Genomic DNA, 15,542 nt, shown 5'->3' with positions numbered 1-15,542 from the left:
TACAGCTCATAAATAAATATGTCACCTTGGTTTACAGAACAAATGGTTATTTGATGAGAATTGTTACCATCTTTGTTGGGATGAGGGTTAAAATATAGACGGAGCGTTTCATTGAAGTCGCACTGAGTGAAAGTGTATATATGTGACAGATTGTTCATATTATAGAAGGAGACGAGAGCATCCTCATAGTCAACAAACACTCCCACCTTCTGGGTTTGGTGGAGAGATGAAGCTGAAGAGGAGGATCTTCAAAAGCTTGTTATAGGGGGGAAAGCAGAGAATGGCCCAGTAACCCTCTTTAGGCTTGTAGGAGACTTTCCCTCTCCTATTTGCATTTCTCTCACTATACGCAGTTCCCAACTTGGCTTCCTACTTCTTGCTATCCTAAGACACTTACAGACTCTGATGTCCGGTTTCTTCATCCGGAATCACATCCCCTGTTTAAAGAGAAAAATCTCACTCATGGAATGTTTAATAGTTTAATAAACCAATGTAGCAGTTCAAAATTGTGTTGTTCATACATACCTGAAAACCTCTGATTTCTTCTCATTTCTGTAATCAAAAAGTTAGAAGACTTTGTTATCAATGATCAGATGCTACTTTACAATATATACACTGAATAGCCAAAACATTATGAGTAGCCAGAAAAAATAGGACTATTGTGTGCATAAGTTTCGGCTAATCAGTATATCAATGTTTTCTTTATGTGTTTCTGTAAGGTACTTTGAAGATGGCATGATACTATAAGTGGCAGAGGTGGACAATCCTGGGCCATAAAGTAAAAGTCCTGCCATATTTTTGTTTCACCCATGAACTCAGCAGCTGATTTCACCAGCGGAGGAACCAAAACATTCCTTTCAAGTCACAAGCAAGTCTCAAAACAAATCTCAAGTCCTCAAAGAGTTAAAGTTAATGAGATAATTAAGTGAGTAATTGAATGATGATGGAGCATTAGTGATGAACACCTGCTGTTATTGAGATGTTGATGTTTTATTGGTTAATTGATGTCACCATCATGGAGATCAGTGTTTGCTTTTGTTGGACTCTTGACCCTTGACTCTATTGTTAGATTTCGCACTGCATCAATTCATGCACTTTTGTAGAGCAGAAAGATCAGCTCTGTGAAGTGTTTAACTCTTCACTGTTTATTGTGATGAGTTGACCCTTTGCTTTGCACATGAAGAAGTCTTTCCCAGTATTGACATCTATGAGTTGAAACACACTCTTGTTGTCCTCATTTATGATATTGAATGAAATTAATTAATATACTGAATATCCTTAACAGCACATCTAACACATGATAAATGTTCTAGCAGATATCTAGAATATAACAGTTTGTCTCAACAATGGTGACAACAGAAAAAACCTCTAAAGATTAACGCAATGCATTCTGGGTATCATCAAAGCACAAAACTCATCAATGACTCCCAGCATGCATTGCGGCTGTAAGCTTTTCATTTGTTAGTCACCACTGTTGAGATACATACTCTGATTCTTGATATCTGAGTCAAAGACAAATTTCAAGCTTTTCAATGGTTCAAAAAGTTTTTAGATTGTTGCATGAAATGTGAATTTTAAAAGCAGATTCAATGGGGCATTTGTAACAAAAAATACAATAAGTAATTAAATAAACATCCCAGATAAAGAGTAAATACCTTAGTAAATACCTAATCACACTTAGATTTGCTACAAAACTATGTTTTATATAAAACATTGTTATAGCAGCACAAAGAAAACTGTAAACTTATTTATGACGGCTGAAAGAGGCCAACTAAAGCAAACCCTGATCACAAAAACGGTGACTTTAAATAAACCAATAAAGCATCAAGTCATGGCTGTTATGCTGCAGTCCCTGTGAAGCAGAAGTGATGATCGTCTTCAGTATTCTGTCGTGTTTCCAAAATGAATAGTGGGTCTGGCTCATGTTTTCCACTGTGAATTGATTGGATGAATAAAAACAGGATGTTCCCGTAATTTTACGGTAGATTGCTGGCAACCACAGCTGCCGGTATTTTTCCGTAAAAACTACGGAATTTTTTTTCTGATATTAAATGTTTTGTGGGTCACCACTAAGCTGAAGAGTTGAGTCTGTGTTCAACTCACGGTCAGGCAAAGATATTTTGATGTCATGCTTGCATGTTGCTTTGTTTAAAAGCAACTTTAATAATGAATTACAAAGAAATAAATTAAGTAAATGTAATGTTATCACTTATGCATTTGGACCAAGTTTTCATTTTCTATAAAGAAATGTTGTTGATGTAAAATACTAAAATGTATTAAGTTCATTCACAGTTTGAAGTTTGTGCCCTGAAGTTTTAAACTGCAAAGCTGTTTACATTCTTTTCCTGTATTTTTTACGGAATTTTACTGGCAACCACAGCTGCCGGTATTTTTCCGTAAAAATTACGGAACATTTTTTACAATGTACATCACTACTCACAAACATCATATCTCACCAAAAGAGTAAAGATTCTCTAGCTGAGTCCTAACAGAAGCCAAAGCGGATGAGTTTATATTTCTCATGGAGCCAAACAGTTCAGTGTCAATAGAAACTGTCCGATCATCTTTGAATTCAGCAGGTACAGAAGGGTTTGACTGAAACAGAGACAAAATCAACACAACATTACAGAGTTGACATCTTAGTGCATCAGAATGGGATAATATATGGTTAGCTGTGGGTAAAAGGATGTTAAAGCACAACCTGGAGGTGACAAACCCCCCAACACGAAGTAGAGGCTAGTGTGGATTATCCTGCTTATATTAATTAAAATTAATTTTAATTAGCCGTATTAAAAGCTGTTATCGATGTTTTCATTAGATCAGACTGAAATAGGCAATTATTTTCTGTTGTTAATTCGTCAGCAAATTTTAAACATTGATTCAACCGTAGGGAACTTCTTGTGCATGTTTAATAAATATTATATAGCAGTTTATTCATTTTTTTCTGAATATAAGCAAAACACATTTGCAATTGCACTCCATAAGTGCCAATACAAAAGCAAAAGTAAGGTGCACAAGTAATAATAATGAATAAAAGAAACAGCAGGGGTCTCTCAATTTCATTCGTTCACCTTTCATCGGCCTCATCCAAAGCAATTCCAACACTTTTACAGGCCTGTTTGGCAATTTTAGGGCTGTCAAATTGCAACTTAGGCATGATTTACAACCTCATACATGACAAAGGCGTCTCACAAGGGTCAAGTGAAAATATATGTGACAAATCATTCAATGCAGATCTATGAGGATGAGGGTCAGTAAATTATTAGATATTTTAAAAAAAATTACATAATTAGTCACTGACCTGGAGAAAGACGATGTCATCTTCCTCTTTCTTATTTTGGTTCAATTGATCGATGATTTCTCTATACTTGAGGATTTTCTTTTTTATCTGCTTGGTTTTCTCTGCCTTCTCCTTGTCAAGACGTCTTCTTCCATCCTCAAGAGGAATGAGCATCTCCTCCTCAGCTCTCCTCACAGCATCCATCACTTCAGCAAACACCTCCTTTATTTCCCTCTGCTCTCTGTCTATCTGAACCTGTGAGAAGAGAAGAAGCGAATGATCATTCTGCCTGTTTATAGATTCACTCTCAGAAATTTCAAAATATTTCTACATTTCAAAGAAACAGACTTTCCTGGTATTTTGTGACAGTGTTTTGAAGATCCTCAAGTTTGTTCTCACTCTGGTTTGTCATACTTTCCAATTCTTTAATAGCATTTTGCTGTTCAGCCTGCAGAAACATACCAGGCTGTCTGAGTACATTGATTCAGCTTTAAAAGCCCCATCACAATGTAACCAAACAAGTTTTAGAGCCTCATTTGTTCTGATTGTATTTTATACAGTAGATATTAGAATTTTCTAGAATTTACTCACTAGGTATTTGGTAAAAACTTATTATATATTTATAATGTAATTAAAACAGGATGAACTCAATATTCATACGCTTAAAAGTACCCCCTGTGGACTTTTCTATGAAAGGTTTATACCTCTCTCCTCGCTCTCTCCGTCTCGATAGATACAACATCTTCCCCAGTCTTCACACATAAGGTGCAGATCAAGCGCTTGTCCCGTTTGCAGTAGAGCTCCAGAGGTCTGCCGTGGAAACGACACGCTTTCTCATCCAGTCTCTCCACCGGACTCACCAGTTTATGACCCCTGTGCCTACTCAAAGACTGATGGCGCTTCAGATGCCGCTCACAGTACGAGTGCAAACAGGTCAAGCAGGACTTCACAGCTCTTAAAGGCAGGCTTTCCTCACAGATGTCGCAGGGGATCTCACCTCTTCCTCCCGTGCAGAGACTCAGGTCGGCCATCTGCACCTGGAGAAACTCTTGCAGAATAGTTTTGAGAGCAGTGTTCACGCTGCGTTGGGTGTACACAGTCTCCTGACAGATGAGGCATTGTTGATTACTCATTCTTATGTGCTGGTCTAGACAGCGCTGGCAAAAGCTGTGTCCACAGCCTGTGGTGACTGGATCTACAAACAGGTTCTTACAGATGGGACACCGAAGGTGTCGAAAGACATCTATAGCTGTAGCCATGGTGATTAGGTCTGAGTTTACACCTGAGGATTTGAGTAATAATAATAATAATGAAAATGTCTTTTGTAAATAAGACGTGCTGGAGACGTGTTTCACAACAATGTGTTTAATATTTATCACCTGAACGTGCAAAATGTAAAAAATTGCTTCATTTCAAATCGAGAAGCACTATACTTTTTTATAATAATATATATTTATTATATATATAATATCTTAGAAATATTACTAAATATGCTTTATGTGAGTGTAGTGGGACAAGCAGTATGGGCCGTCTTCCAAGCTAAAAAAAGTTTGTTTATAAGAACGTTCCTTAGAAGTTTTTCATGTTTTTGAAAACGTTTTGAAAACATACAAAATGTCCTGCTAACATAAGTCACCATCATGATGACCAGTGTTTCTTTGAGTTGTTCTCTTGTCCCTTCACTCTCTTATGTCAATTACTTTACAATGTTGCAAGCGTTAAAAACTTCCTATTGAAGTTTTTTTTATTGTTTAATTGCATATCGTATGAAAATTTTGTTCTTGATCCTGAGAGAGTGTGATTGCAATTCAATATTTAGAAATTTAGTCATAATAGGATGCAAAACTCCTACAACAGGACTTAGACAAACAAAGACATCAAGTATCAGTGTATGAATCTCAACAATTGTGGCAATCAACAAACTTACTCTGATATACAGATCAAGTGCAATGCATGCTGGAAATCATGAATGAGTTTTGAACTGAGATGTTACCCAGCATGCATTGCGGCACAACGTTTTCTTTGCTGATTGTCACCATTCTTGAGATTCATACCCTGATTCTTCTTGTCTGTGTTAGTCTAATTAAAGCTGTAATTTTATATCCAGACTTAACAAATTCTTTAAAAACATTAAAATGCAAGAAAAGACATTAGGATGCAACAGTTTTATTTTGGGTTAAACATCACACTCACACCATTGGAGATCAATGATTCTAACCACTAGATTAGTTTCATTGTATTAGACCCCATGTGCCATAACAACAGAACTGCACATGCACTCAGTTACTACACGCCTATATATCTAACACTGAAAGTCAAGATATAAGATCACAAGTCAAAGAAACACTTTTCACCATGACGGTGATTTATGTTAGATGGGAATGTTCTTAGAACTAAAAAAATGACATTATTTGACAAAATGTAAAAAACCTGAAGGGAACGTTCTTATTACAAACTTTAGTTAATTGGGTTGTCAGTAGCTCATTACGCATTGATTTTGCCTTGCCCAATTGTGTGTCCCCCAGAACATATAAAAGCGGAACGTTTGGGCACTGCTGTTGTATAAATTAACTTTTTAGCGACAATGTCCGAGGACAGTCCCTTTCGAGTTCTGAGTAGTTACCCGTAATAGAGGCACCTGTTGTTTTGCAGCCAGCTCATACTGATGAGGGATATCATTTTAATAAGTTAATTGTTGATTTGCGTAGTGTTGTCTGGCGACTATTACTTCGCGGCCGCTCCACTGTGGCCATGATATAAGGGTATGTAAACTCCACGTTCAGACACATATTTTTGAATTTGGTTCGTTGTGTAACAAATCAGTTTTTAATTTAGGAGTTGAGGATCAGTTGAGAGGCTTGGGTCATTTTTAGTTTTACTCTGTGCATATCCTTCCGGATCTGCTGTTTTGTCCATGCCGTATCGTCTGCACTGCTTCAAAGCACTGCGTACATTTTCTTTATGTTACAGGAGTCTCGGTCCAGGGCAGGCAGCTGGCTAGTCTTGCTGTGCAGTGGTGGACTTCCAGTCACTGAGTGCTGTGCGAATTTTTGCGGCCCAAATCTGGCCCACACCTTACTCCCCATACTTTACTCATCTGGCCCACATATGGCGTGGAATGATGGCACTTGTGCGGTCCGCTCCTGTTTGCCAGATTTGGGCCACAGGCATGCCAAAGCTATGCCACATGTCAAACATCAAAACAAATAAAGCAGAACTGAACCAAATATAAACAACAGTTCATTTCAATTCTGGCCCAGATTTATACCAATACCATCACCTTTCTGTGCTCCTGTTTGACAGAATTTGTAATGAGTTTCAATATTATTATAGTGATGATTGAGTTATTAGTGATGAACATCTGCTGTTAACAAACAGCATCACTGCAGAAAAGTTCAACAATAACTACAAAAAAAGTATTTACCCAGAGAAACACAACAACTACAACCTAAAATACAACCTGAAATACAACCCAGCTAACAAAAAATTGTTATAAGAACGTTCCTTAGAGGTTTTTCACATGTTTGAATACGTAAAAAATGTTTTAAGAATGTTACCGTCATGGTGATCAGTGTTTACTTGGGTTGGGATCTTGACCCCTGAGCAAAGTTATGTTTGAATTGCTGAAACTGTGTCCTTATAAAGAACACTTGTCATGGCAGAGCAAATATGAACATTACTAAATGGTATTGGTGAAACCTCTGTGATGGTATAGTTTGATTCAGTACTCATTTAGGTTGAGTGCAATGCTAAAGATCCTGATAGGACATTGTAAAATCAGGAAATTTGACTGTTTTTACATATCTAGAAAGTTTTGTGAAAAATTGATGTATTTTTATCAAACAACATTATAGGATCACACAGATATCAAGAATCAATGTATGAATCTCAGCAATGGTGAGAAACAACCACCTAACTCAGATAAGCGGATCAACCGCAATGCATGCTGGAAATTATTAATTCGTTTTGTGCTACGATGTTACCCAGCATGCATCACAGGCTGAAGTTTTCTTTTGTTTATTCTCAACATTGTTGAGATTCATAAACTGATTCTTCATGTCTGTGTGTCTAAATTCTGAGTAATTTTTTTTTTCAAAAAAGCTTTGGAGACTGAAAAATGTAATAAAACTCCCAGATGTTTTAATGTAATTTCAAGATCAGCAGGACAGTAATTTAATCAAATGTAAACATGGTAGATATCTCACTGACCACCAACCAACACCATTGATCAGAGCATCATTTCAATTTCCTTGACAAATTTACTTTATAAGTACATCTGTGTTCAAGACAAAATGTCAAGGGTCACGAGCCCAGCTCAAGGAAACACTGATCACCATGATGGTGACTTTTGTCAGCTGGAAATGATCTTAAAACAAGGAACGTTCTTATAACAAACTTTTGTTAGCTGGGTTGTATTTCAGGTTGTAGTTGTTGTATTCCTCTGAGCAAATATTTTTTTATTTTAAAAAGCAGATGTTCATCACTAATAACTCAATCATCCCTATAATAATATTGAAACTCAATACAAATTCTGTCAAACAGGAGCACAGAAAGGTGATGGATTTGGGATAAATCTGGGCCAGAATTGAAATGAACTGTTGTTTATATTTGGTTCAGTTCTTCTTTTTTTGTTTTGATGTTTGACATGTGGCATAGCTTTGGCATGCCTGTGGCCCAAATCTGGCAAACAGGAGCGGACCGCACAAGTGCCATCATTCCACGCCATATGTGGGCCAGATGAGTAAAGTATGGGGAGTAAGGTGTGGGCCAGATTTGGGCCGCAAAAAATTGCTATCTGGGTATGCACCTTGTGTTACGATTGTAATATAGGAGCCTTTGGCTTAGTTGCCAGCTTACCTGCCTCTGATATACCTTGTTCTCCTTTGTGTGTGCGCGTGTAGGATTGACATTGTGAGACTGCTTGATACATTTACTCCTTTGATGCCATATGGCTACTTTTAATATTATTATATTAACTTTAACTTTAACATAACTTTAATTCTGGCTACTCAGGGGACGTCTATGCAACGTCATCAACGACGTTGAAAAGACGTCTTTTGGACTTGCCTTTGTTTGCAGGACAGGTTCTAGACATGATGCACACACATCACGGATGAGCGACAGTGTTTGGGGGAGGAGAGTGAAGTTTTCGCGGCAGTCCCAGCAAACATAGGCGGGGACTATATTGAGTGACGTAGATATGTGGCAGTTAGAGACTCGGACTAGTTTTTAGCGTGATTTAGAGTCGACTCCCTTTTTTACAAGCCGATAACTTTGTTATTTATTTACCTTCGGACTAAAAACTTTGCAGATTTAATATAAAAAAATAAATTTAACAAACAAAAAACACTAAACATTTTTCTAAAATTAACTTTATAAACAAAATAAAACGAAATATAATCACTTTTACGTTGAATACAAAATCTGAGCTATTTTAATGACTGTAACAGTAGTATAAACTGTGTTGGTTGAGCAAAAAAGACGGGGGACCATTCCATTTTCTACCGCTTATCCGAACTACCTCGGGTCACGGGGAGCCTGCTCCTATCTCAGGAGTCATCGGGCATCAAGGCAGGATACACCCTGGATGGAGTGCCAACCCATCGCAGGGCACACACACTCACTCATTCACTCACACCCCAGAGAGAGAGAGAACTCTTTTTGTGAGAAAGTGGGCTGTTGGGACAGGGCAGGAACCGTCCCAGATTTACAAACCAGCAATGGTTACGAAATTCTTCCGGGAGGCTGCCAGAGAGGGGGGCGCCGGCGTCGAAGAGGACTGGGCCTGCTGGAAATCTCAATGGCTAGAGGGTGGATATGCTTGACAGCCTCTGTCTGCCTCTTTACTGTCGAGAACTGCTGGGTGATGTCCTTGACGGTATCACCGAACATCCCTCCTTGTGAGATGGGTGCATTAAAAAAGCGGACTTTCTCGGCGACACTCATCTGCGTAAGGTTCAGCCAGAGGTGTCTCTCCTGGACCACAAGTGTGGACATTAGACCGAGGCCTGTGGCGATGCGGAGTTCCTGCATAAGTTTTGGGTCGGTCTTTGCCTTGTGGTGCTCTCTCCAGGCCTGATGAACATGCAGGATGGCCATGGCGGTGAGAGAGCACGCAGCTTGGCCCGCAGCAGTGTAAGCTCTCAAAACCAAAGGTGCCGAAACCTACATTTAGTTACATTTCGACCTAGACGGGAGTCTAGGTTGAAGTGGGACCGGCTCTTGGGGAACGGTCAGTCGAGCGAGAGGAGGAGCGAACGGACTGTCTCGCGGATTAGGTCTCACACTAATCCTCATATCACCCTCACTGCTAATCGTAGTGGGCCGCAGGGCTGTAGCCGCTGCTCTCACGGAATGGGAACCAGATGAGGTGGTGGGTAGGTTCTGAAGGAGCACAACCGCCTATGAACGCAACGTCTTAATCGTCATCATGATGCGTATGGTTGAATTGGTTTGGTTGTGTGTTGTAATGTTATGCCATACGAAACCAGTGGCACTGAGAATGCATCAACGCTGGCAGTGGGACTAGAACAGCCTTAGCAAATAGGTTGGTGCTTATGGATGCGTTGAGGCGTAATGCCACCAAGCTACCAGAAAAACAAGTGTTGTTGAGGCTGCAGCCACTAATCTGGATGAGCTAATTGAAACAGGAAGATTCTTCAGATTAATGGATCTAATCTGATTTGAGTGCTGTTGATCTCAAAAGAAAATGAAAGATTGTGTGTTTTGTTTGCAATTTGATGACTACAAGTGAGATATGGATAAAAATATAAACATAATCTACAAATTGACTTTGACAAACACAGACATCAAGAATGAGGGTATGAATCTCAACAATGGTGACAACCAACTAAACAAAACTTCATGTCGCAATGCATGCTGGGTAATATCTTAGAACAAAACTGGTTCATGATACCCAGCATGCATTGTAGTAGATCTTTTTATCAGAATTAGTTTGTTGATTTTCACCATTGTTGAGCTTCATATCCTGATCTTGAAAGCCTGTCTTTATCTGAATACTGCTGAATTTTATTTGCACCCTTTTTTCACAAGTCTTCTAGTCATTAAAACGCCTAGTTCCCTAATAGTAATATGTTCTTTCAAGGTCAAGAGCACAATTTACAATTAGTATTTATACTGTGGAGCAATCTGCAATAGAGATGATGGTCTTAATGCCAACCATCAGACTACACTGGTTTAAGTTCTTATTGAGTTGCCATAACAAGTCTCAGTTTCAAGTCCCCAATTAATTTCACACATTAGAGGTAAGGGACAAGACACCTACTCAAAGAAATACTTATCACCGTGATGGTGACTTTTTTTAGTTGGGAACATTCTTTAAACACATTCTTTCGACATTTTGAATGTTTTTAAAACATTTTCAAAAACATGAAAAACCTCTAAGTAACTTTCTTATAACAAAGTTCTGCTAGCTGGGGTACTGTCTGTGTACTGTTATTTTGTAGAAATGCAATGTCATTCGATTTATACAATTCAATTCCATGTAGTCTTGCAAATAATTAAGGTGTTAGATTACTCTTGATTTAAAAAAGTGCATATACAGCACTATAATATATGTGTAATTGATAAAAGAAAGAACATGTGGTTGATAACAGAATATGACTTCAGTTCCTTGTTTTACACACTTTGTTTCATATAACCCCTTGCTAATGTTCTTGTAATTTTTAACATCTTATCTCTTTGTAATGTTCCAACAGAAAACAAACACGTTTAAGAGTAAGCAGGAAAAGACCTATGAATGCATGGTAAATAAAAAAATTACTCTACGTCATTTTTGTATGTATGTTTTTGGCCAGCAAACTATGTGTAATGAAGAATTGGTTTAAAAGGTAGAAACGAAAGAATTTCTGTCTGTAAGGATTTTTTTGGTCACCCTATTAAAATCACTCGGTCTTACCTGGTCACCTCTAAAAAATTGTTATGGCTACGCCCCTGCCTATTGGGCAACAAAACTGGTAAAATAGTGTGATTATAGCACGTAGTTCTATTAAGTGAAAAATTATTGTCTCTTTTTTTTTTTATAAACAAAATCATTGAAAATATGTTCAACAAAAACTACAAAAAGAAAAAAATTACCCAGGGAACAATACACATTGTGAAAAGCGCTATATAAGTAGATTTGAAAACTTGAAACACAACAACTACAACCTGAAATACAACCCAGCTAACAAAAGTTTGGTGGTCAGTGAGATTATTACTATGTTAACATTTGATTAAACGCTGTTCTGCGATACCTGAAAGAACACCATTACATCTTGGAGTTTGACTGAAGATTAGTGTCTGACAAAACAAAACTTAAAACAAAGAGCTGCATTTAGACACACAGTAATGAAGAATCAGTGTATTCATCTCAACAATGATGACTATCAGCACCACACTGGATCACCTCAAAGCACAAAACACTATTATAATTCAGATCAAACAATGTATGAAACAAGGGTCAGGATCCCAACTCAAGTAAACGCTGATCACCATGATGGTACATTTACATTTAGGAATTTGGCAGACGCTTTTACGTGACTTACATTGCGACTTACATTGCATTATCCTATACATTTTACATAGGTATTTGCAATCCCCTGAGTTCGAACCCACAACCTTGCGTTGTTAACGCAATGCTCTTACCACTGAGCTAAAGGAAAGCTAATGGTAACATTCTTAAAACATTAAAATATATTTTTTAAACATATTCAAACACATCAAAAACCTCTAAGCAACGTTCTTATAACAAACATTTGTTAGCTGGGCTGCATTTCAGGTTTAAGTTGTTGTGTTTCTTTTGGTATATCAAATTTTTCAATTTTTGTTGACCTTTTCTGCAGTGATGCTGTTTGTTAACAGCAGATATTAATTACTAATGACTCCACCATCACTATAATAATAATGAAACCCAAAACAAATTCTGTCAAAATGGAGCACAGAAAGGTTTTGGGATAAATCTGAACCAGAACTGAAATTAACTGTTGTTTATATTTGGGTCGGCTCTGCTTTATTTTTTTTTGGTATTTGACATGTGGCATAGCTTTGGCATGGCTGCGGCCCAAATCTGGCTAACAGGAGCGGTCCCCCCCAAGTGCCATCATTCCATACGATATGTGGGCCAGATGAGGTGATATGGGGAGTAAGGTGTGTGCCAGATTTGGGCCGCAAAAATTTGCTGGTTTGGTTGTTATATGGGATGGCTTAGTGAGTTATTTTGACTTTGATTTAAGGCAAGCTACAAGAAGATTAGTTTTATCATAAAGTCATATTTGTATGTCACAAAACATAAACAACGCTGATCCAATGCTCTTCTAGAAGAACTTCCTGTTATAGTTTTATAACACTACACAACAGGGCTAATAAAATACAACAAACAGAACATTTATAGCTAATAAAAATGTCATACGATCATCTTGGTTTTATTATATATTTAAGATAAGAACAAATATTTTTTTGTATCGTGCAAAGTAGTCTATACACAACATGTTGCTTATATTGTGCAAGGGAAAGTGGAATACGATCATATCCTGACCATTTGCACTGGGTGGATCCTCGTTTTCATAACTTCAAGTGAAATAGAAACCACACCTATACAAAGCATGGTCAAAGCAAGTCAGAGAGGAATAGAAGCGTGTTGTTTTGTCAATCACTCTCACTCTCTCTCCTGCAGTAAATCAATTATTTACTTTTACAAAAACACCATATGAACTATGAGAAAACATATATAAAACGTTGTTGACTCACTTAGACATGAAGAATCAGTGTATGAACCGTAACTATGGTGACAATTAACAAGAGAAAGCTTCATGCTGCAATGCATGCTGCGTTTAATACTCATTTATGACTCGTCAGAATGCTTTGCAGGTGATCTGTTTATCTTAATTCGTTTGATGATAATCACCATTGTTGAGGTTTGTATGTTGACTGTTCATGTCTAAGTTTGGCAAGACATATGACCGTTTATTGATGCTGTTTTTTTGTTTTGGAAAACAAAAACTTAACTTAATATCATTTTTTTTCTCTTATTAATGCATAAGTTTTCTTATTAAGAAACCCTAAAGTGAATCTAGATTTAATTTAACCAAAGTCAGGGATACAAGCAAATACTGATGGCAATAATGATGTTTTGTTGAAATTGATAAATTTTGTTTTGAACCAAGCCATGGAGGTAATTCGAGAAAAACTATTTAAATTGATTGTAACAGTGACGTATTTTGTTTGTATTAAGATGGTCCAACGTTTCTCTTTTTTCAATGTATAGACCATTTCTCAAGATCCAAACACTGGTCCAAAAGCACTTTCATTATTTAAATGTTATATCTTATATATATAATATTTATACATGATTCAACCGTTCAATAAAATTAAGAGGCCATTTCCCTTTTTCTTATTTTTTAAATGACTATTTATAGTATGTGTTTGGGTAAAATAATATATTTTTTAAATCTCTGAACTACTTTTATTATTTCTACCATCTTTCAAATAAATATATTTGCATTTTTTTTGCAAACTGGAGATACAGGTCAAAATAACTATCATTATGTCAGTCTATCACATTGCTGTTGGATTACATTATGAAATTTCTGAGTTTTAGTTTTGCAGAAATACAACAAACCCTGGAGTGGAATGGCCACAATCTAGATATTATATGAAATAACATTTAAAAATGATTTCTTAATCTTTTCTTAACATAAAAAATCTTCCATCCGTTATATTTTGTACAAATGTTTGTGCAGTGTTAAAAGAAACTGCAAAAGAAGTGATAAGAGTAGACTAAGGTGACGACATGTGCCATTTTCGTCTGTGCCCTCCCTCAAACTGATTTTGCCAAGTGAGCAAACTTTGTTGACGCTGGAACAATATTTTTTATAAATAAATCCTATAACCACAAACAATCCTCAATGATATCCTATATCAGTTTGATATATGTGAACAACAATCGTGTAAGCGTGACCTAAAACTTTGCATGAAAAATAAATGTATCCCTCTTATCTGATGGGTTGATTGAAATGGTGTCCTAGAGTCAACATGATGTTAACCCAAAGAAATCTTTCATTTGGGAAAATTAGGAGAGTCTGCATCCTCCAGAGATCGCATGTATATATGATGTAAATGATAAACAAATGCGAAAATGGTAGGCATCCCTGGAAGATGGCCGTCCGGTCATCTTATTATTCTTATTCTGATATTTACTGCTTTATAGCAAAATACAAAATGTCCTTTTCGCCAGAAAGAAGATGAAAATCATATGGATAAAACAAATCAAAGAAATTATTTAACGTATATAAAATTAATCAAGCTTCTTTAAGAGGTTTTCTCAATTATGTATTCAATAAATAAATAATACAAACGTTGTATTCTGCTCTCTACTGACTAATATCAGTATAAACTTTAAATAATGAGAGTTTATCATGAAATAACATCTTATTGTTTCAAATAACAAGATATTTATGCAACATAATGACTTTTCTCGTCATACTGAATGAGCATCTCAAAATAACGACTTAATTTGAAACAACAAGCTATATTGAAAATAATAATTCATTAATTTATTTAATACTGCATTTTTAAGTAATCAAAATAGCTATATTATACATAGTAATATTTCACCCAAAAATGAAATTCTGTCATTTACTCACCGCGAGTTGTTCCAAATCTGTATAAATGTCTTTGTTCTGATGAACACAGAGAAACATTTTTGGAAGATTTATTTTGGTAAAACAATACATTCACAAAGTCTATGAAATATTTAAATCTATCCATCAGTTTCATAGATTGATAAAGTTTTACAATTTTACAAAGAAGTCCCAGGAATGGAGAGCTGTTGATTATTTTTCATATTTCTATATACTTCAGTAAAAGTCACACATACAGGATCAGAAATCAGACTTACCTTTTCAAAGAAGTGAATTCTTCTCTTCAGGGTATGCAGTATCTGAGCCTCTTTTATGGTTCAATTAAGTTTCATTTCCTGGCAGTAACCATCCCTCTGTTAACTTTCATTTCCAAGCACAAAATCCATTGGCTGACTATCCACACTGTTTTGCATATTTACAAACATTTGCTCAGGATTTGTTTGGGTGTGTATCCAGCCCCAATCAAAAACACCTGCTTATCTTTAGACAACTTACATCCTTTTAATATCATTGAAAAAAGTTTAATTCTCATTCCTAAAAACCATCTACTCTTTGTTTCATGGCTATGGCTAATTTTTTTCCCATCTGCAGCAGAAGGCCCAGATAGCAACCAAACGAACAAG

The 15,542-nt window shown here is 36.6% G+C and overlaps 1 protein-coding gene across 1 annotated transcript; it reads right to left on the bottom strand.

Annotated features, from left to right (window-relative positions):
• Positions 1 to 3,488: 3,488 nt before the first annotated feature.
• Positions 3,489 to 15,199, bottom strand: LOC130417449 (E3 ubiquitin/ISG15 ligase TRIM25-like). Its single transcript, XM_056743014.1, has 5 exons — positions 15,177 to 15,199; positions 14,923 to 14,958; positions 3,985 to 4,562; positions 3,629 to 3,728; positions 3,489 to 3,535 (listed from the first exon to the last, which is right to left on the bottom strand). Exons 3-5 carry the CDS (start codon positions 4,537 to 4,539, stop codon positions 3,489 to 3,491), a joined length of 702 nt encoding a protein of 233 aa, XP_056598992.1. The 5' UTR covers positions 4,540 to 4,562; positions 14,923 to 14,958; positions 15,177 to 15,199.
• Between the last annotated feature and the right edge of the window lie 343 nt (positions 15,200 to 15,542).

This window comes from Triplophysa dalaica, chromosome 1 (genome assembly GCF_015846415.1).
Source record: "Triplophysa dalaica isolate WHDGS20190420 chromosome 1, ASM1584641v1, whole genome shotgun sequence".
NCBI classification, from domain to species: Eukaryota; Metazoa; Chordata; class Actinopteri; order Cypriniformes; family Nemacheilidae; genus Triplophysa; species Triplophysa dalaica.
The sequence above is the reverse complement of the archived record's forward strand: the minus strand, read 5'-3'. Positions and strand labels throughout refer to the sequence as shown.